The 24,867-nt window shown below is 35.7% G+C and overlaps 1 protein-coding gene across 12 annotated transcripts in view; it reads left to right on the top strand.

The window, feature by feature from the left end:
- The window catches only part of LOC106870663 (uncharacterized), a 1,027,926-nt gene that overhangs the window by 749,583 nt on the left and 253,476 nt on the right, over window positions 1-24,867 (top strand). For all 12 annotated transcript variants that reach the window (XM_089362728.1, XM_089362748.1, XM_089362724.1 and 9 more), the window contains 2 exons: window positions 3,132-3,204; window positions 22,536-22,757. In XM_089362728.1, coding sequence (XP_089218854.1) covers window positions 22,682-22,757 — 76 coding nt within the window. In that variant the 5' untranslated portion in view covers window positions 3,132-3,204; window positions 22,536-22,681. The remainder of the gene's footprint in view (window positions 1-3,131; window positions 3,205-22,535; window positions 22,758-24,867) is intronic.

The raw sequence follows: 24,867 nt of genomic DNA, 5'->3' as shown, positions 1-24,867 counted from the left end.
ACGACTACCTGCTTTAAGTCTGTAAAAGTAGTATAACGGAATGGTTATGAATTCCGCTTCTCGGTCAGCAGGCCGACGCTTCAATGCAACTATGTGGCACTTTGAGCAATTGTCTCAAGTCGACTCATAAGTTGTCAAGTGATATTTCAGCGGTGAGGTAACTTGTACAATCGGATAGATTGTACTTAGAAATCAAAGGGGCAGCCGTGACACACTGGATTGCCTGCGATTCGTCTGTTTGTTAGAAAAAGAGAACATACATCTATAAAACACTCACCAAGTTACATGCTGATTAAATAATCTTGGTAGGTTAGTAGCTCGAAAACATAAAATATCATGGGCGGAAACTATTTTATTTTTAAATCCTAGTTAAGGGTATTATTTTCGGTGTGGAAACTGGCACTTTTCGTTGTTAAAAAAAAAAATGAACAATTACCAGGAGGAAGCAAAAAATACATACGTTTTGTTACATTTGAATGAATTAGAAGGAAAAGTATTGAATGGCGTGAAAGTAGAGGTCATCTTCAGCCATAGCGACACGTCAATCTGGTTTCGCTTCTCTGTAGAAATTTTGTAATTTCATTTGCGTTATTTATGCATTTTTTTTTTTTTTTTGAAAACGATATCGATTTTTATACCATCCATACCAACCAGAAAAATACGGATTTTAAATGGTAACCAGTAAATTAAAGAATTGTGATATAAACCTCTAAACACAAAAAAATGAGATTGGACTCTACTATATCGTTATTTCTACTTTATTGCGACGAGCTGAGTTGTTATTGATTTTTGTTATTGCTTTGTAGGTTTTTTTTTTGTACTGAGTTTCAGTAGGTTGTGCCTATATTGGCTACTGTTATAACTTTTTGTTGTTGTTACTTTTATTGTTTGTTATTGCTGTTTACTTCTTGTTGGTGGTGCATCCTTCTGTTTTTTGGTGTTCAAGTTGCCTTGGTATTCCCTGTTGCTCCTACTGTTTTCATTATTCTGCTAACATTTTTAGCCTAGGTTTACCACAATAATTGTGATGAAGGTACTCCTTCCTGCAGTAGCCATCCTTGATTTTGTGTATCCACATACGTGTGTATATTCACATACATGTGTATATTCACATACGTGTGTATATTCACATACGTGTATATATATATATATATATATATATATATATATATATATATATATATATATATATGACTTTAGACGTTAACATGCACGAGGGTTTTCACATGACAATGTTAAGAAGTCAATCAATACATAGTGAACGCAACAAGGATTCCAGCACTAATGGAAGGCAACAAAGATCACATAATGGTCTTCTTATAAGTTGTCACCCATGAACTGTATATTCACTTATTTTCTCCCAAATCCTGTAAAGTCTTGTGTTGCTTCGAATATTCTCATTCAAGATAGTTACGAATACTAACGTCCTATGCGACAAGCTTGATAATTGCTGAGAAATATTCTTTCGGCATAAAACCAATTGTAGATTTGTTAAGCTACAAATACAATGTGTATATAGATATGATTTTCGAAGGGTATTTGAGGAAATCAAACTATCATTATATTACTGTCTTCAAATCAAACGGAAGATTCTTACTACTCCCAGATCAAATGTAAAATTGTAACACAACATATAGAAAGACACGCAGTGGGTCTCACAATAGGTGCGAAAGAGGGTGATTCAAAAATTATCAGCCTTTTAAATGCTGCAAAATCTTTTGTACACAATATTCAGGTGGAATTCGAAGACTCAGGTAGGGATGTTTCAGGCTATAATGTTACCGCAGTGCATCCAAAGGATTCAAATTATTATCGCTCGTGATACTGGGAAATCAATGAGAACCATCGACAAAACACTTCAGGTGTCGGAGAGGACTAACAGAATTGCGTCACACGAGGGCGTTCGATATAAGTCGTACGTACTGAGAAGAGGCTAGATTTAAAACCCATAGACTACTACGTTTAGAGCGCTGTTGCAAGGAATGCTAATCGATACTACAGCTTCATTGAAGACAGTCATTGTCCAAATATGTCCGAAATTAGTAAAGATCGTTTAGTGCGAGCATGTCTACGATTCCGGCCACGCTTTGAAGCAGCCGTAGAAGCTGAAAGCGGATTCATAGAATAATCTCATAATTAAGCTTAGCATGAACGTGTTCACAAATTTGTATCAAAATACATTTGGTTTTTTGCTAGATTAGTGTTGTTTCATTAAATTTCAAACTATATGGAAAGAGTTACTGCGTTGTTTACTCATTTCTGTGTGTCTGTGTTAGTGTGCATGTATTTATATATATTATATATAAATTACAAATGCATATGTATATATATACAACATATATATATATATAAATTACTAATGCATATGTATATATATATACAACATATAGGATATATATATATATATATATATATATATATATATATATACACAGAGGTAGAGAGAGAGAGAGAGAAAGAGAGAGAGAAATACACACACACATGTACAAACATGTAATGTATAAGTAACTAACTGATAGATAGATAGATAGATAGATAGATAGATAGATAGATAGATAGATAGATCGGTAGGTGGTTTTGTAGATAGGGGAAAAAAACAGCTTTGTGATAAATGGTTTGGATACATGGATAAATTGGGTTAGATGATATTTTGAAATGCATAGCAATGCAGGGTTTTGTGTGATTGAAATAGGCGCAAGGCTTCGTCGAAAAAAGGAATAATTTATGAGGTAGAACAAAAGATTTAAATAATGGATTCTGAACGACTGGCACTCATAGAGAGAACGATTGAAAGGGAATGATTCGGTGTGTGAGAGAAGATTGAGAGGAAGGCTGAAAAAGTAAATAAGCTTTACAAATACATAGAAACAATGAAAGAGAGGCAAAGAGGTATGAACTCACAAATATCAAGTGTTTACTTGCAAAAGAAACTGGCTTTATTTGCATTTGAATGAGGACATAAAAGTTGGCAGTTTTAATCACCACATAAAAAAAAATGAAATGAAAGTTGTTAATGGAAATAGATCGAAACATTATTGTGTTTTGTTATTTCGTTATTTTGTTTGCTGAATGTTATTTTTTGCTTGTGTATTTTGTCTTTACTTATATTTTTTTCTTTCCTTTATTTGCAGGAAACCATAGAGTTACTTGACCAATCTAGTATAACCGTTGTGGTCTGTTGCAGGAAATAGTGCCAGGTGCTTGGTAAGTGTCCATAATAATACATTATGTATTTTTTGTGTGTTTTTGTTGTTCTTTGGTAGTTTTATTGGTTTCTCTCTCAGGTAGTGTATACGTTTTAGCGTTAGTATTGCTGATGATGTTGTTGTTGTTTAACCAACGGGTCAACCCTGATCGAGTTGACTTTTGACCAAAGACATCCCATCCGTGAACATCCAGTCTTTTGGGGGCTTAGGGCCAACAATATACGTTGAATCTTTATTAAAGACTGTTGGGCGTAATTTTGATAGATTTACCTGCTATTTCTAGCAGGCAGTGGTTGCCTCGTGAGCTTATATTGTATACGTTCCAGCGTATATATATATAAATGTGTGTGTGTGTGTGTGTGTGTGTGTGTGTGTGTGTGTGTGTGTGTGTGTGTGTGTGTGTGTTTGCATTCACATGAATATGTATGTATTCATATGTATGTGTGTGTTGTGTATTCATGCTTATGTACGTGAGCGTTTGTCTTGAGTACATCTCTGGTCATGCGTTCGTGCTTCGAGTTTAGAGATTCTTGTGGCACTTGTGTAATAGCAATGCGTACCAGCTTGGTGGCCTACTTGCCTAGTTGCCTACACAAATCCAATCAACTGATTTTACAACGCGGCGAAAAGGAATTAACTTTCGTTAATCATATACATGATATATATATATATATATATGATTCACCTGCCTTTATTCTAGTTTTTCTTTACTGATATGTATGTATTCTATAATTTTATTAGGAATATCAATATATACAGTTAATTGCTTATTATTCCGATTCGGTGCACTCCTTTCAGAACGACACATTACACTATAGGTATGTATAAAAGAGACTAGGAAGCAAGTGAGCGTGAATGCAATGACGGGCAGAAATATTGAGAGATGGACAGAAATAGAGAGAGGGTGTAAAATACAGAGAGAGAGAGAGAGAGAAATGTTGTTGAAAAATATTATGTTAACAAGTAGGTGCCTATGTTGTGTCCCGCATAATTGAGTATATTGACTAGCGATATGCTATTTTATATTCGTGGGTTTCAGAAGTCATATTCTTTGATTCATTTCTGAGTATCACACCCCTCTCACACATCCTACACACTCACACACACACACATGGATCAATATACTGATAGCTATTAAAATAATGATCTGATTAACATTTAGATTATTTCGATGACACTGCAAGATGTTCACTTCTGTAATTTTCCAAATTCGTATATGCAAATACTAACGTTGTTCATTATCTTTAAAGTCAACATTCTGCAAATATGTACTTTTCTCTTGTACTGCAGTATATATTTTTTTATATATTTTATCTTTTCCGTGAAAGAAATACTGCCTTCGATATTGCGACGCCATTCATTCTGGGCTTTTGCAGCTCGTTCTGTCTTGGTCAATGCAATATCCATTTTACTCAGTGCACCTTCAGGTCTTGAATGTCAGGTAGTTTTTGGTGCCTGTCCTTATGTATCCTGTCCTGGTTCATTTCGATTACCGAAGTAGATCACAGGAAATGCCATCGTTTTATTTCAAGAAACTCGTTATTGCTATCAGTAGCATAGCTAGAACGACGAGAAGACAGTTCACCCCAGGCAACGATTTTTATGGGGCGGCACTTTTGAGTTTGCTGTATTATTCTGTATAAGCTGTATTGTCTGGGAGATAGCAAAATCAAGTGAGAGCCCAGGGGGTATACATTCTAGTTACGCTACAGTATAAGTTTTCATTTGATACTTTGTTGGGTTCGAAATTGCGGCAGTTTACCCCAAACACCAAATGCTGAAAGTATTGTGAAAATCTTTTAAAACAACTTCAACATTTTTTCATCTTATATTGTTCATAATTTTTTAATTGCACCTTCGGATCCCTTGACCATAGGATACGCACGAGCAACAGGGCATTTTATTTCATTCACGGATAGTATAATAAAGCTCAACCTAAAGCTATAAACGTCGCATCTTAAAATGTGTGTGTGATATACCGACGCGTTAGAAATCACATCTTATTCACGTCACAGTTTCTAGTTCCCGTTCATAGAACTAATCTGAAATATTATTTACATTATTTACATTTGACGGATATTTGTCCTCATCTTGTTTGCTGTTAACACAACGTTTCCGTTGATATACCCTCCAGCCTTCATCAGGTGTCTTGGGGAAATTTCGAACGTGGGTTCTCATTCCTAAGGTATTTTTCGATGTTACTATTATTGTTATTATTATTATTATTATTATTATTATTATTATTATTATTATTACTACTACTACTACTACTACTACTACTACTACTACTATTACTACTACTACTACTACTACTACTGCTGCTACTACTCAGGTCACTGCCTGGAATCGACCTCGGAATCTTGGGGTTAAGAGCGCGGGCTACTAACCCCCATATTCTGAGTTCGATTCCAGGCAGTGACCTGAGTGATAATAATAATTACAACAACAACAATAATAATAATAAGAGAAACATCGAAAAATACCTTAGGAATGAGAACCCAGGTTCGAAATTTCCCCAAGCCACCCGATGAAGGCTGGAGAGTATATCAGCCGAAACGTTGTGTTAACAGCAAACAAGATTAGGACAAATATCCGTCAAATGTAAATAATGTAAATAATGTACATAATTCCTCATCTCTTAAATATAGAACTGTATAATCTGAAATAGTTAGACAACGTAGTCCTGGATAGATTGTGTAACACATTTGGTCATTGAATGTGATTAATAATCATAATTATAATCCTTTCTACTATAGCACACGGTCTGAATTTTTTTAGGGGATGGGTAATCTATTACATCGATCCCACCGTTCTAATGGTGCTTATTTTATCGACTCCTAAAGGATGAAAGGCAAATTCGACCTCGGCAAAATTTGGACTCAGTATCGGTACGTAAAGATTGCTAAACATTTCGTCCGGCTTGTTAACGCTATTGCCAGTTCGCAATAATAATAATAATAATAAAAAGAAGAAGAAGAAGAAGAAGAAGAAGAAGAAGAAGAAGTAGAAGAAGAAGAAGAAGAAGAAGAAGAAGAAGAAGAAGAAGAAGAAGAAGAAGAAGAAGAAGAATCCTTTCTGCTATAGGCACAAGGCTTAACATTTTGGGGAGGGGGCTAGACCGCAGTTCTCAACTGGTACTTATTTAATCAACCCCGAAAGGATGAAAAGCAAAGTCGACCTCGCCGGAATTTGAACTCAGAACGTAAAGACGGGCAAAGTAACACTAAGTATTTCGCCCGGCGCGCTAACGATTCTTCCCGCTCGCCGCCTTTTTTGGCACAGGCTCAGAAAGAGGAAGAAAGAGGAAGAAGCCATTGACATTGACCACTGTACTTGAAAGTTACTTGTTTTATCAACCAAAAGTGTAAAAGGCAAAGTCGACATCAACGAAATGTGAATTCAAAACCTGAAGACCTGAAAATCCACTTATCATTTTGCCCGATGTGCTAGCTCACCGCAACAACAACACCATCAACAACAACAATCCTTAATGCAAGTAGTCCTGTACCAAACACTTTATACTAACTCCTTGGCTCGTATTCAAACAACGTGGGTGATGTAGAGAGAGAAGGGATAGCTATCACACTAAGGGCTTTGCAAACATTAGCTATGAGATGCTATCAATGAAATCTTTACGTCCATCTCACACAATCTGTCAGTAGGGATAACTTATCAACTATGATTATATTTGAATATCCAAGAATCCTAAGTTTCGGACTTAGCGCTAGCACCAGCAACAATCAATTCTGGTATATTTACTTTTCTACTCACTCAAACAGTAAACCATCCCACATTATCAAACATATCAAACATCTATTGATTTTATTCATAGACAAAATCGGATGTGCATACGCTAAAATGCCGATGTATTACTCTAACTTGTAACACGTTAGCAAGATAATCCTCCCCAATAACAAGAATCCATGGAGTCGGTGATCAATTTCAGTTTTGTTGCCAATGTTGTCGTTGTTGTTGTTGAGGAGCAGGAGGAGGAAGAGGAGAAGACCAGCCCTGATCGAGCGGACATATGATGTTCAAAAGTGTTTCAGCTGTGATTATACTGTATTTGTGTATGCATAGCATGCCTACAACCACGGTATCGTATATATCCGATGTTTTTCTTTTTAAAGGTTGTAGGATGTGATTAAAGGGGTCGGTGCTACTATCTGTAGTATGTACAGCAATTTATTGACTATTTATTGACGATTTCCCTTTGGCTTATTTATTGCTGTTCTGTTGGTTTTGTTGGTAATGATGGTGTTTTGTAGCCCCAGGAGAGTCCTGATCTTATAGGCCTGTCGTTAATCGTGTTTCAGTCATGAACAACATACTTTTTTACTAGTAGAGTTTATCAAGGATTACAGTGCCCCATAAACCCTTCAGCTTGTTTTAAAGATCGTATGGTGTGACTTAACGGTGATTTAGCTACCATCTCAAGCACATTAAACTATTTTTAAAGGTTCGCATTTTAGTTTATGTATTGTTGTTATTGTTGTTATTAATACTATTGTCAATGTTGTTTATCATTTAATAAAACGGATCCAAAATTTAATATTACTCCTTTTTTTTTTCAAGCATCATGAATTTCAGTTAATATACTCTGATGTGTCCATATTTTTCAAGGTGATTGACAGTGATTTACGGGGGATTTGGGGGATCAGCTTGCTGTTTTTGCCAAGTAGAGCTAGGTCATACAAGTGTCTTCGTTTCGTTCTTACTCTTTTACTCTTTTACTCTTTTACTTGTTTCAGTCATTTGACTGTGGCCATGCTGGAGCACCGCCTTTAGTCGAGCAAATCGACCCCAGAACTTATTCTTTGGATGCCTAGTACTTATTATATCGGTCCCTTTTGCCGAACCGCTAAGTTACGGGGACGTAAACACACCACCATCGGTTGTCAAGCGATGTTGGGGGGGGACAAACACAGACACACAAGCATATACACACACATACATATATATATATATATATATATATATATATATATATACATATATACGACAGGCTTCTTTCAGTTTCCGTCTATCAAGGCTTTGGTCGGCCCGAGGCTATAGTAGAAGACACTCGCCCAAGGTGCCAAGCAGTGGGACTGAACCCAGAACAATGTGGTTGGTAAGCAAGTTACTTACCACACAGCCACTCCTGCGCCTTCTTAACGTTACGCATATCAGAATGATATCCGAGTAGGATTCTAATTTCTCTTGACTTACTCTTTCTTTTTTTTTTTTGTTACACTGAATGAGCACAACAATACCAAGGAAACGCAATCATTTATTTCCATCGGTCGGTTGTGCCTTTCTTCATTTGAGATCAACAAAAAATGTATCAATGAAGTGCGATGAATTGGCGGAACGATATGAACATCAGATTAGATTGCTTCACACATTTTATTCTGGCTCTTTGGTTTCTAAGTTCAAATCACGCCATAGCTAAGGTGATTAGTATATTTAGTCCATCGCCGGGTCTGATACTACCATTTCGAAGCTTGGACACCTTTAGCGGAATTCATTTTGTTGCAAGTGTTTTAGCCTGGTCTCTGGTTTGAGAATACGTCACATCAATCTGAGAAACCCTATAAAGTCTTTTAATGACCTTGTTCGAAAGATTGGCTTTTATTTTATCTTACCTTATTATAAGGACCTTCTTTGCACTCGCTCAACCTGCTAGAACTATCAGCCAGGGCGACTTTAAATTGTATAGTATCGTGTTAAAAATGATGATGGAGTATTAAATAAAGAATACCTTAAAGATAGAAGGGATAGTAACCGCGAGAACAGCTTGTAACAGAGTTGACTCGGGCAAAAAATAATAAAAAATCACATCCATATCTACTCCTGCTTTTATACCACTAATACATGGTTAAATAAAATGTAACTTACCTACCATATCTTGTGTCGGTTATGTAATTCGATTTACTGTTATCTGATTAAGATTTTTTTGCAATGAGCAATGGAAGAAATATCTAAAATACTGGTAAACAAAAATAAGACAAAATTCAAACAGGTTTGAGAAGAACCTATACAACACAAATATTTCCTTTCAAACTCTACAAATGAATATAAGGAAAGGCTCCATGAAATCACAAACAAAAAGCTATTTTAGTAACCTCGGAACCGACATTGAATAATCGTATTTGTTTATGTTAATCGTTTGTGAACAATAGTGTCGCTTGTTATAGCTTTGTATCGTGTCAATTGCTGCTTCACTGAAAGCCAAACACTGGTTCATTGCATTTTGAATACCAATTTTAATAACAAAAATCAAATTTCATTAAAAATCACCGACCCCATTAGGATGCCTGCTGCCTGGAAACGTAATATTAATGTAGGCCCTAGAACTATAAAGTGGTAAATAAAATAACAAATTTTAATTAATATTAGAACTGTTAGTAATATAAATGGTATTTTATTTATAACACTAGTTTATCTAAATTCTCAAACGTCTTGTATACATCACTCAATCTAAAATGTGCACTGATAGATAAAGAGTACATCGCTTGGAAGTTCAAGTAAGATTGAACCACACCTGGATTCGTTTTTCACTGCAATGTTGAATAACAGACATAGCCTCCACTGCATTTCATATTCAGTTAAACTCAATTAAAGTCCCTTGGCCCCCTACGTTAACTATGATATATCTTCACATATAAATGGGTTTAGGAAGACTAAGGTTACGCTAAGTTTCGTTAGGCTAAGGTTGGGAAGAGATGGTTTATTGATATAAGTTACCGCGCCTTGTCCTGGAAAGTAGTCGAATGTAGACAGTCTTTCTGTGTACTCCACTCCATATACAGGCCTGAACAAAGCTAGGGGGAAAAGTGTAAACGTAAGAGGAAAATTGCGATATATATTATATATAATTATAGTAAACAAAATATATATATATATTTATAGAGAAAATAACTGTTTCTAATTTAGAGACAAGACCATCAATTTAAGAAAGAAATTATTAGTCGATCATATCAACCGCGCTACTTAATACTATGGACCCCGATGGCATGAAGGTAACTTGACATTATCGGGATTTGAACTCTGAATGTTAAGAACCGAAAGAAAATACTGCAAAGCATTTTGTACGCCAAGACACTTTTATGATTCTTTCAGTCTATCACCTTTGAAAATACAAAAAAAGAGCAACAGAATGCCTCAGTACATTCTAGGATATCTTCTCAAGTTTCCAGTAGCGTTTACAAGTGAACCGATGTAACTAAAATGGGTTATCTGATTTAAAATAAGCTGCAGATTGAAGAGAATTTCATGAATATATAAGAGAGAAAGAAGGGTCTAGGCTCTCATAGGGTTCAGAAAATAACCGTTAAGCATTATGGATGTTAGATTTTATAAACTATCAGTGAACGTATATAGAAGTTAAAAACAAATAATAAATAATATATATATCAGAAAAAATAAATACATTTAAAGTAATAAAAGAAAGAATAAACAGCAATAAAGGATACAGTTTTAAAGATTCCAATACATTTTTTTAATAATAAAAGATGTGAAACAGAAAAATACAAAGGAAAATATGAAAGGGAAAACGATTTCAAAGGTGGTAAGAATAGAAGGAAAAATGTAGAGGAGAGAAGCACTCTAAGTGAAGTAATAAATGACCTAGTAAATAAGCTAGTAAAGGAAATATTGAGAGGAATAAGAAGATGTTGGGAACAATAAAATCACATGGTAACAATGGCTGATTCTTAAAGTACTAAATAATTACAATAACAAGTTTAAAATTTTGAACTTTAGAGATATTTTTTTAATATTTTAATAAGTTAAAGCATTCGAATATTAAAAGTAAAATAGATTAAGCAAAAAATAAATTTAATAAATCGAGGGCATAAAATACGGCAGAATTAATAATTATGAGATGTTTTTTTTTATTTATTATTCTTGTTAAGACCGTGTGTGTGCATATTGGGAGTAAAAACTGAAGAATATTGAAGTTTATATTAAAAATTAAAATGGAATGAAAAACAGAAGAGGAAAGCTTTAAGACCTTCAGAAACATAAGGATAATGGTGAGGAAAAGAAGATACACTATGAAGTTGAAGGAGAACAAGCATATAAAAAGTTAAATAGATATGTAGAAGAGTAAGGAATGTCAAAAATGCAGCAGGAAGAAGGTATATATGTTGAGGTGTCGAAAGATAAAATGGATATTCCATAAATGGGCGTACTGGAATTTTTATTACAAGATCATAATTATCATTTAAAAATAGTTCGGGGTGTAATAAAAGTTAATAATTACGAAGTAAGGGTGTTTAAAAAGGCGACAGAAGAGGTAATATTTCGGTGAGGTAAAATGCTAAAGCTGACATAATCCAGGTTGGGGTTTAATTGAAATTAAAAATTAAGGAAAGATTTGCAGCCACTTGGTTCCGGAAGTGTCTTCTATTGTAGCCCTGGGTCAACCAATGTAAGTGTATTCGGTAGATGTAAAGTGAAAGAATTTTTTCGAATATTATCTTTTACTTGTTTCAGTCACTGGACAGCAGACGTGCTGGGGCACAACCTTGAAGGATTTAGTCAAAAAAATCGGGCCCAGTACTTATTATTTAAATCTTGTCTTTACTTGTTGGTCCCTTTAGCTGAACCGCTAGTTTATGGCGATATAAACAAACCAAGACACCAGTTGTTAACTGATGGTGGGGGACAAATACAAATCCCAAAACACACACACATATTCATGTGTGGGAGTGGGAGTGAATACGACAGGCTTCTTTCAGTTACCGTCCAAGAAATCCACTCTCAAATCACGTGGTTTGAAAGCAAACTACTTACCACACAGGCACACTTATATATATATATATATATATATATATATATATACTAGGCTTTTAAGCTACCTCCTGTGGAGGGCTCTTCATTAGGCCTTGGGCCCAACAATGACACTCCAAGCATTGAGTGCATATTAAATTGTATTAAACTTGGGCAATGTTTTTCAAGCAATGAACAATTTTCATCAAAACAATGATATAATTTGTCGACTTGGAACTTATTGCTAAGCAGCATGATAAACAACAGTACCACCTCCATCGCCACTACCATACACACCATTCTGACTTCTGACGCCACCAACATCAAAACCTTTGACTTTGCCCGGTTTCCACTACACCACCATCACCACTGTCTTTCACATCGCTTACTCTCACCGTTATCCCTGACCGCCTCGGCTACTACCACGGCCACCATCATCACCGCCACCTCCGCCTCTATGACAACTAAAGCTCATACTATTAGTATCACCCCATTACCATCACAAAAAAGGCTAAGTGTGTGTATTCGTTCAGCATGTTGGTACAGTGTTCAGTTCTTCTTTCTCTCACATACCGACTCTCTCTCTCTCTCTCTCTCTCTCTCTCTCTCTCTCTCTCTCTCTCTCTCTCTCTCACTCTTATTACTCCCGTGTATCTGTTTCAATACACTCTTCAAGATATTGCCCCATGGGAAATCGTACGTGGGATCTTTTGTTTATTTCTACGCATCGTATCTTTCTTGGAAAATTAAGACTAGTAGCCAAGAGTTTTAAAAGGTCATGATTTCAATTTCTGGACCAGGTAGAGCTTTGCGAACGTGCACGAAGCACGTCTGTTCCAGTCTACTGAGGCATAATAAATGTGTGCAAGCCAATATTTCGTACTCCCTCCAACCAATGATTATATGTTCGATATTTAAATGAGCCAAGGATCGAAGCTTGAGAGGATGTTTCAGTCTGTTTGCAATTGCACAGGTGTCTAAAACAATTAGCGCAAGCATGCCAAATTCACTAGTTCGTACCCATTTGTCAGTGACGGTTAAGTGGTTTTCTATTGGAGAATTCGATAAATAATATTTGTAAAAGAAGGATGGAAATATTTTTAACTCAATGGCGTAATATACATTTTGAATCTTTAGAATGTCTATGTGTGTTTGTAGAATAGTTCAACAGACCTTTTGCTTTGTCGGATTAAAGTGACGTCAAAAATTGGCAATATTGTTAAATTTACATTGTATTTAACATAAATGGGATAACAATAAACTGTTCTACAACTCACCATCTCATGAGTCACATAATCAGAAAAGCTAACACCACCCATTTCAACGCTCTATTTAACCAATTTCCTACTCATGTAGACCAAATCTTTAAACCTCTAAAAACTGTTTCCTCTCATCACTCTACATACTATGAAATGTTTAACAATCTATCAAACTCTCTGCAGTTATTTTTACACAGTTTTATCTAGCACGGATTGTATCAGACTTAGCACCTCTTTATCAGCCAGACACTGACAAACAAGCAACTGTATCTATCGAATGAATGCACATTTTGATAATAAATCTATTTTAAGGGGATTATTTACTACACTACAACAGAAACCAACGCTTTCTAAATCATTCATCGGTTTATCTTAGAATTCCGCGAAATTATCTTACAATCAGCAACTTTAAACTTGTTTACGGTCAACATAGAGGCGCTGACTTAAGTTTGTCTATGAAGAAACCTAATTCATCACAAAGAAAATTATGTGCTGTACCAAAACTTATACCAACCATACCAATAGGTTGTATGTTTTGTATTTATGAATGTTTAGCAATATAATTTTCCGATCTCCAATTTCCTGACTGCTATTCAAACTTGCCATCTTGTGTGCGTAAGGAAGTTGAATATCCTTAAATATGTTTAACTGTTTATCCCAGCATAAAACACATAAGAGAAAATAGTGATTTCTCCTTTCCATTTTTTTCCGAATAATATGATGACAATTTTCCTTTTACGGAGGCAGCACACTTGCCATTTATTTAATTTTTTTCATTTGTTTCTTTTAAAAAGTACCACTTTAGTTCAACCTCCCCGGTTTATCCTACGCACTTCTTTCTTGAATTTTACTAATTTCTTCCCTACCTACTCTGGTACCTGTCATTTCCTTAATTCCAATTACATATACAATATTTTATAATTAATACCATATTACAACAGATTTGGAAGCCGTTGTACATAGTAATTCTCATCATTTTTTTCAGTTTCCGTAAATATATTACACTTTCAGTATAAAGTTGTGTTCGTTACTGCATTTTTTAAAGTGTACAGGTAATATGTGTGTGCTCTGTTTTAAATTATTTGAAGTCTTCTTATAAGGAAGGGTCTGTTTTCTAACAAAGATACAAAATCCCATCATTGGAAAATCGATAACGAAAACAAATTTAAATTTTGGACTCGAGAAAAGTTTTGCATATCTTTTTTGTCCCGCTTACAATTGTATTTGTAATGTACATATAAACAGAGTGTCACTAACGCATTCACTCATAAAATATCCATAGACGTGAATTTATAATCTTAATATAGAACCTGAAGATTTCGAAGCAGTTTTCTGTAGTTGTTCCCTTTCTCTGTGAGTACACATCACGAGACAACTGCTTTGTCTAATGTTACAGACAACGCTACTCGACCTGTTAGTTTTGCACTTGGTAGGAGTATTAAAGGAAATGTTCCACTAATATTCCTTGAGTTGATACTTATATATGTATTCAAAGGCAGGAATTTCTTTCCATTTGTCTCAGGATACTCATTCTTCGGTTGGCATTGCATAATGTCCTTGAGACAACGTCGCGTCGCAAAGAGGGGTAGTAATTTGACAATTTGTGACAGCTGCTCATTACATGTGTGATATCTTACACTGAAATGTGGCATAATTGACATTGTCGGTTACATGTTGGGAATCCAAGGACTTTACTGGCTATTTTGTTAATTAGGTATTTTGTATTAATCATCTGTCCTCGAATTGCAAACTCATAGCCTTCAAAGTGTGATACGACATAACTGTCAGCATTCAAAGAAAGGATGAACTTCACGTCGATATTACTGTCATCTTCAAGTCGTCGGAATATATATCGATACATAATCGTTTTCCGTTTTTTTTTTAATTTTGTATACCGACACACTTATATATATATGTATATATATTCATATATATATATATATACATATATGTATATATACATATATATTCATATATGTTAATACATACATATATATATATATACACACATATATACACACACACATATATATACCTACATATATATATATATAAATATATATATATATATATATATATATATATATATATATATATATATATATATATATACACATATATATATATATATATAATTGTTATGCTTCTTCACTCCTCTCTTTCTTCATCCCCTTATTCCTTTACTCCAGGCCTGTCTATCGTCAATTCATTACCCAGTACCCTTCTCCTATGTCTGCGTTGACGTTTATATCCATTGCTATTGGATCTCCCAGAAACAGCTGTACGACTTTGAATTTTTTCCACTTATAAAAATGTAGAGGACTTGAGATGTTTGCCTTGCTTTAACGTTTATTGTCTTCTTTAACTATCATATATCCACTATGTCGGAAATATGCAACGACTTCAAATAGCAGTCTCGGCTACAACCTCGGAGCACTAGTATGCCGTTACATCACGTACATAGCGTACCTAATCTTTTATATCACCTGTGAACTAAACCCCATATTTTGTATGTATATATATATATATATATATATATATATATATATATATGGGGGGGGGGGGTGCGTGTGTGTGCATGTGCATGCATATATATACATATATATATACATATATATGTATATATATATACATATATATATACATACATATGTATATATATGTGTATTATATATACATATATGTATATAAATATATATATATATATGTATATATGTATTTTTTTTATTTTTTTATTTATGTGTTTCAGCCAAGTGGCTGCGGTCATGCTGGTGCACCACCGTGATTTTCACGTTCCTTGCATGGCTCTTCTCCCCCACCTGACATGGTCCAATCAAGAGTTTTGATGGCACATCTGGTGTATAAGAGAATTTGACACAGCTGCCCTAAACTGCGTCTCATTACGAGCCATTGGTTCGTCTGGTATCGTGGAGAGGAAAGCGTCAAGTTTTGTCTTGAAGACCTCCGCATCCATGTCTTGCATGTCTCTCAAATGTTTTGGCAGGGCATTGAAGAGCTGAGGTCCTCAGAAACCGAGGCTGCTGCAGTATCTCGTTCTTATGTGAGATGCAGTGGACGGTACCTTTGGCACCATGCAGTGGCGACCCGTGCGGGCATTCCTGTAGTACTTGATACCAAAGTTTGGCACCAGTCCTTCCAGTATTTTCCATATGTATATTATTACATATCTCTCCCGCCTGCGCTCCAGGGAGTAGAGACCTAGTGCCTTCAGTCGCTCCCTGTAGTTCATCTGTTGGACTGTGGCGATCTTTTTTGTATAGTGCCGCTGAATTGCCTCGAGTTCTGCTGTCCGCTTAACACTGTGTGGTGACCACAACTGAGAGCAATAGTCTAGGCGGCTCAGAACAAATGTCTTCCATAGAATCAACATGACTTTTTGATCCCTTGTACGGAAAGTCCTCAGTATCCACCCCGCCAGTTGTCTGCACCTTGCTGTCAACTTGACAATGTGCATGTGAAATGATGCATCACTACACATGTTGATGCCCAGATCTCTCACTGTTTGTGGTTCTGGGATTGCAGTACCCCCAGGCCCTGTGTATGCCAGTTGGGAGGTACTTGTGGTCTTGTAGCGCAGTACTTGAAATTTGTTTGCATTGAACTGCATATTATTTTGCTCTGCCCACTCATATATTGCATTTAGGTCATTCTGCAGGCTTACAATATCATCAGGATTCTTTATTGCCTGAGATATCTTTGTGTCATCAGCATAGCTAGTGACAGTGGCTCTCCGAGTGACCGTGGGCATGTCCAGAAGGGCCACTATGAACAGTAGTGGCCCCAGAAAAGTTCCCTGTGGAACACCGCTCAATATTTGTGTTTCCCTAGATAGTTCTCCATTGGCTGCAACTGTCTGACTTCTACCATTCAGGAAGTCATGCAGCCACTCTCCTAATTTACCAGCTATGCCAAGGTTTCGCAGTTTGTGACATATCAAACCATGATCAACTTTGTCAAAGGCTTTTGCAAAGTCGAGATATATCACATCAACATTTGAATGGTCAAGTAGCTGCTTCAGGACCCAGTCATAATGCTGCAAGAGCTGCGTGGGGCAGCTTCTACCTGGACGGAAACCATGCTGGGTCTCATTCAGCAAGTCATTTTCTTCTAGGAACGCAATCAATCTCCTTCTGACAATTCGTTCCATGACTTTGCTAATATGTGAAGTCAGAGAGATGGGCCTGTAGTTTCCAGCCTCTGCTCTGCTTCCACCTTTATGGATAGGACATATGGTGCCTTCCTTCAGCTTTTTGGGAAGTTTACCATTTGCAAGGAAACTCTGGAAGAGTATCCGGAGTGGTCCTGCTAATTCTTGTTTACACGACTTTAAGAGGACAGCTGGGAAACCATCGGGGCCAAATGCCGAATTTGAGCTCATTTCATTTATGGCAGCTATCACATCTTCCTCTTCAATGTCGATGTAGGTAATGGATGCAGTCCCCTTCTGCTGAGTGCTATTGTCAAAGAAATCAGCTGGGTTCTTTATCTGCATGTGACTCAGAGGAGGGGTGAAGACACTCTTGAATTGTGTACTGAGCACTTCACTTATCCATGTGGGATCTGCAGTCAGTGAGCCATTAGGCAGGAACAGGGGTCCTATCTTATACTGCATCGTAGCAGTCTCCTTTGCAAATCTATAGAAAGCCTTGGGGTTTGTTTTTATGCTTTCTACTGCTCTCTTTTCCTTCTCTGCTCTCTCCTTTTCATGGGAGAGTTTAATTTTGTTTTCTATTTCTAACAGTGTTAGTTTTAATTTAGCCCTTTTCCTATCCTCCAGTTCTCTATTTAACTGGTTTGAGACCTTTGTTCTGTGTCTCATAAGGATTTTCCTGTCTCTAGGAATTCTATTGGCATGTTTGCTGGTCTTTCTATATGGCACGTATTTGGTGCATATGTCTTGTATGGTTGACATAAAATGACTTAGTTTGAGGTCATTGTCTTGTATAGAAAGCCTGTCATGCCAGTTTTGATTTCGAATCTCTCTGCGAATTGACTTCCAGTCCGCCCCGTGGAAATTCAGGTTGGATATTGCTTGAGTCCTCCTGGTGGGGTGGGTGTCAGTGGGTTGTCTAGGACCATACATAGTTAATTCTATAATGTTATGATCTGAGAGAGATGTGGGCGTTATTTTCACATTATGGATTAGGCTCACATTGTTTGTGAAGCAGAGATCCAAAATATTGCTTCCCCTGGTTGGTTGGAGTATCACTTGTTCCATGAACAGCATGTTGGATAGTTCTAGCAATGATTTTGCCTGGCTTTGTTCATGCAGTGACATCCCAGAGAGGATGTGACCTTCAGGCCATTTAACATTTGAGAGGTTAAAGTCACCTAGGAAAAGTATATTGATGTGTTGGTCCAGATTTGTCAGGACCTATTCTATGCGTCTGAGGCTGTCCTCAAATTTACCTTCCTGCTTTGCGGTATTTGGTGGACGGTATGTTGAGCATACAACTACATCAATTTGTTTTATGTGTACTATTAAAGTATCACATACAGAGTTTGAGTGTGATAGTAGTAGTAGGGGTGTGACATCTTCTCGGATGTACATTGCAACTCACCCATGACTTCTATCCCTTCTATCTGTTCGGAGTACGGCATACTCTGGTATATTTATCTCCGCATCTGCTATATTAGGAGTTAGATGCGTTTCGGTAAGCACCATGCATATTGCTTGATTGCATGTTACTAGGTCTTTCAAGTATAGGAACTTGTCTTTGCCGCCTGTTCGTAATAGGCCCCGGATATTCAGTAGGAATATGGGTGTGATATCTGTGCAGGGGTTCCTGGTGTTAGCGGTGGCCATCCCTGATCCATCATCTGTGGTGGTCTTGGACAATGGTTCGTGTGGCGTTGACTCTGTACCCTCTGCATCCACGTTAACTGTTGTACCATTTTCTGGGCCACGCTTAAAAAAGCTTGCTGCTCAGCTACTGCAGTTCGTACAGCCTCTGCATACAGCCTTTTTTTGGGAGCAGAAGGAATATACGGGCTTCTCTCTTTGTGAGTCCTGTTGGTATTCTGTGGATTATGTGTATGTAGATTTAAGCTTTCTGATCTCCCTTTTCTGCGCTCCCGCTTATTTTCTTGTAAGTGGTTATCTACCTTGTTTAGCTGGTGGTGTTTGGGATGGGCAAATTTGCAGTTTCGTCCCTTTTCCCCATGCCAGCAGGTACCATTTAGGTAGAATTTACAGATCTGTTTCTTTTTCTCTGTGTGACGTGTTTGGGCTTGAAGCCTGTTTGTGTTTACTGTCTTCTTGTCTGTTCTCCTGTCTGTTCTCCTGTCTGTTCTCCTGTCTATGTATATATATGTATATACATATATATATATACATATATATGTATATACATATATTTACATATATATATATATATATATATATATATATATATATATATATATATATATATATATATATATATATATATATATATTTATATACATATATATGTATATACATATATATACATATATACATATATATATATATTTATATACATATATGTATATATAATACACATATATATACATATGTATGTATGTATGTGTGTGTATATATATATATATATATATATATATATATATATATATATATATATATACATATACATACATATATATATATATATATATATATATATATATATATATGTATATATAGGAATATATTTATTATTGTAGTCATGGAGCCATTGTTGGTTTTTCGTTTTGTCAAGTGATTTCTGTCTTGTCATATGTTGTTTCCCATTCATCTGCTTCGCCACGCCTTACCATACAAGCTCTTAGGTCAACTTATTTTCTGATATGCCCACGCTCACACACACTCGCACGCCTATATATGCACACTTGCATGTAGTAGTTATATATATGTGTGTGTGTGTGTGTGTGTTTGTGTGTGTGTGTGTGTGTGTGTGTGTGTGTGTGTGTGTGTGCGTCTGTGTATAAATTCACAGATGGTTAGGCCTTTATTTTACAACGTAACATTGTAATATTGTACTGTTAGTAGATTGTTTTGTATCAAAAGCGTACGTTACAGGCTTGTGGCTATGTATCGGTGTGTTTTGTTTGAGTTATGTTTAAGTCATCTAACTCGCATTTATTGTTAATTTGTTTAGGTTACTGGGGATGTTGGGTAGTGGTGGTGATGGATGTGGTGGGATGGAGGGAATTTTTGTCATTCTAATCTTAATTTATTTTGAAGAAGTAGGTACGCTCTAATTCTATTTCCAGTGTGTGGATTGCTTCTGTAACTTGTCTGAATAATGAGATGTGTGGGTCTGTAGGAATGACTCTAATCATGATGTTGCCTATCAAACTGCCATGTTCATCTTTGGAATGTTGATAGCGTATTGATGTAGGCTTCTCTCTTTTGTATGAATGCCATTTTAATTGGAAGGAAGACACTTTCAAACATTTCTTTCAATGCACGATTTTACATCAAGAATACATACATATATACATGTGTGTGTGTGTGTGTGTGTGTGTGTGTCTACATTTATAGGTACATATGTGTTTGTATACATATATGAGAACAGAAACACACATACACAAATATATATATACATACACATATATATATATATATATATATATATATATACATATACGTATATATATATATATATATATATATATATATATATATATATATATATATATATATATATATATATATATATATATATATATATATATATATATGTACATATCTTATATGTGGGGGTGTTGCATATGTGTGTGTGTGTGTTTTAACTACAGCATTGGAACTTTTTATCTCTTATTTCTAGCAACGTAACAGTTCTAACACCGTAGTCATATTTAGTGACAATTATAATTTTCGTTTTTTGGTAACACATTGCACACATATGTCTATATTAATGCTATCTACATATAACATATGTGCGTGCGCGCGCGTGTGTGTGTGTGTGTGTGTGTGTGTGTGTGTGTGTGTGTGTGTGTGTGTGTGTGTGTGTATGTTACTAACTATGCCGTCGTTTCTGAAAGAGAACAAAGGCAGCTTTGATTATAGCGATCACATAAAACTCACTTCTTCATCTATCAAATCGAGATTTCCTGTACATGTGCATAAGCGTGAACGCACAGAAACGTGAATTGAAGTGTTTTTTTAGCTCAAGAATAGAACGCATCGCTAGTTCTAGGAATCGAAACCACGGTCTCCAGGATCGTGAGTGCAGCTTCCTAACCACTAGATCATGTGCATTCACATATATTTTATACACACACACGCACACACACACACACACACACACACACACACACACACACACACATACACACACACTCACTCAATCACAAACACAGAGAAACAAATTACGTATATCTAGGAGTCAGAAAAGAAACCTATTTTATCGACTGTCTGAATTCCCAGTGCTTTATATGGATATATGAAAATAACTTTTATTATGATATCACTTTATGTCGATTTATATGTTTTCATTCTTGGAAGTACAGCCAAATAATATTATTTTCCCAGACAGTCCAACAATTTGATATTTTCTCTGTAATACAGCAAATAATGGAATGTGCCAAATGTTTTCCAGTCTAGAATTGCTACGTATTCGTTCGAACTTTTCTAATTTGCAAATCTCAACATCTTATTCCGTCTGTCTCTAGCCATCTCTCACCCTATGTGTCATTTCCCTTCTCTCTGAGTATACAAACATTAACACACATTCGCACACGCATAAAGCCACACACACACACACACACACACACACACACACACACACACAAACACAGAAATATATACACTCAGTGAGTGTGGATGTAAGCATATATCATACGCACAAAGATTCAATTTACATATATATATATATATATATATATATATATATATATATACACATACAAACATATATCTCTGAATATATGTTCATATATATATATATATATACATATATATATATATATACATATATACATACATACATACATACATACATATATATATATATATATATATATATATATATATGCACACAAACGTACACAGTACCACACACTGAAATCAAATTATTGATATTAAACCTAATTTTTAATGCGAAAAATCTACCATACGCTGTTAAATAGTCAGGTATGAACCATATATATTCGTAGGTGTATGCTTGTGTTTATGTCTGTGTATCTGTGTCTAAGCATATGTGTGTATGTATATGTGTGTAAGTATATGTGTGTATGAGACTCTAATATAAAACATCTAAGAATTCTGGTTGATTTGTTTCAAATTTCTGATATCCTATTTCATCTTTATCTTTCTTCTTTGTTTCAGAGTCGAAAATAAACTGGCTGAATGCCCAAAGTGACAGGACAACCAAAAGGCCCTCATATGAAATTTCGCCATGCGATGGACGGGATTTCTAAAAGTGTTTGCTTAAGATTCGAATTATTGCAGGGTTTGTGACATCAAAATTCATTATGGTAACAATGCAGGATTTCGTACGAGTTTGTGTGGCTGTCACGTTAATCCATGCACTTCTTGTATGTGCATTAGGTATGTTCTTTACTACATTTTTATCGATGAAATGTTTTATTTCTTTTGTTTCCATGTGTTGAAATCTACTTTGGAATGCGAATATTTTTGACATCAGTTTGTGACATAATTAAGTGTGATTTGATCATAATGATTACACTATAGATCTAACACCGAACGACTGTACATTCCTAATAGTGAGCTTCATATTGAACTGGTGGTGGTAATAGTTTAACCTTCAATCTCTGGTGGATTTGTAAGGATGCCGTCGGGATTTGTAACGTGTCGTGGACATCTTAAACCTCAAGGAACCCATCATTCTCCAGGTCTGAGCGAAGACGATTTCTCCAAGACGGGAAAAGAGTGAACAACAGAACGAGAGACAAACAGATAGTCAGACAGAGTCAGAAACATAGAGACAGGGAGAGAAGAATCAGTCAGTGCTTCAATTATATTTTATTTATAGACTCTTATAGGATGGAAGGCAAACTTCACATCCGTGAAATTGAACAGAGGGCAGACCTGGAATGAATACCACAAAACATATTTCCCGACACTCTAACGATTGTAACGCTATAGGATTATTGAACCTCAAGAAATATATAAATAGGTAATCATTGATGTTGCTCACTAGTTTTCCACATCATAAGAAACTCAGTACATGACGTTGCTGATTTCGGAAAAAAATTTCAAAATGTTTATGTCAGCAGCCACAAAATTTTAACAAGAAATTTTAGATTTCCAGCAGCTAATTAAAAGTAATAACAATAAATGGATATAAGATACATAGGTCAACCGTGGTGAACAACCACAACTGCATGCTTTTGAATAGTCAATGTTTGTGCGAAATGGAAGTGCCATCTGCAAATAGAAGTATACCTTTAGTCTAGATACACAAATTAGACGTCAATGGAATATCAGAAGCAACAATATTCAAGATAAAGAAACATACTCTCTCCATTAGTCATATTGAAATTTACATACATAATGCATACAGTATAGGACACAAATGCTGTGTTAATAGTGCATTTCTTAAGGCAACACACCACATTATACAAATGCCCCCCACTACCTTCGATTAAAAGTACTCGAAGATACTTTAATGAGGTCATTCAGCTTATATATTTCTTGTCACAAAATTTTAACTGATTAACGAAGAAAATAGAAAGATCTCTGGTATTTTTATGAACGTCTAACTGTCTTAGATAATGACCATGTGACAATAAGTAGAGCATCACTTCTTATTCAGTTTAGAGCTGCATTATTTTTATTCCACATCTAGCATATGCATGTTAACCATTTCGGTAGCACGTTACTTTAACAATATATTATTCTCAGTCGTGAAGTGTCTCTGAAATATTGACAGCGATTTCGATAAACCGAGTTTATCATGTTTTGGGAAGATTATCAAGTTCAATAAGCGATACAGTAAACCACTATTCAAAGGGAATTAATTCGTGAATATTGTAAATGCAAGTATTTAAAGCGAACACCTTCATAATCATCTAAACGAAACTGAATGCAGAATAATGTTCATTGTATAATTATCATCCTTGTCGGGTTTTATGGGCTTGAGCGCCAGAATTCTTAAAGAAAACAAAATCTTAGTAACTCTGCTATGGTAAGAATGCAGAAAGAAATTTAAATCATATAAACGCGTAAAGGAACATTACTATACAGCTGGTATATAATTTTTAATGTCTCTGAACTTAGGTAAGCTCCAACTTTCAAACGAGAGAATGTTAGGAATGCAGCAGCATCTTGATGCCTATATTGTTCCTCCTGGATTCTTTATCTTTTATCTTTTGCTTGTCTCAGTCATTTGTACTGCAGCCATGCTGGGGCAGCCTTTGAAGGGGTTAGTTGAACGAATCGAATCCAGTACTCATTTTTTTTTTTTGAAAATGGTTAACACTTACTTTCTCTATCTATTATGGTGAAGCAATATGCTACGGGTATATCAGCAAACCAACACCGGTTCTAAAACTGTAAGAGACGAGCACTAACGCAAGCACGCACACAACGCACACACATACCTGAGGGTTCCTCACATTTTCCATTAACGAAATTGATTCACATGACATCGATTGACTTTGGGCTGTGGTAGAAGATACTTGCATAAGGTGCCACG

Source organism: Octopus bimaculoides, chromosome 1 (genome assembly GCF_046866305.1).
Source record: "Octopus bimaculoides isolate indiv1 chromosome 1, ASM4686630v1, whole genome shotgun sequence".
Lineage (NCBI taxonomy): Eukaryota > Metazoa > Mollusca > Cephalopoda > Octopoda > Octopodidae > Octopus > Octopus bimaculoides.
Note: the sequence above shows the minus strand (reverse complement) of the source record. Positions and strands in the feature narration are given on the sequence as shown.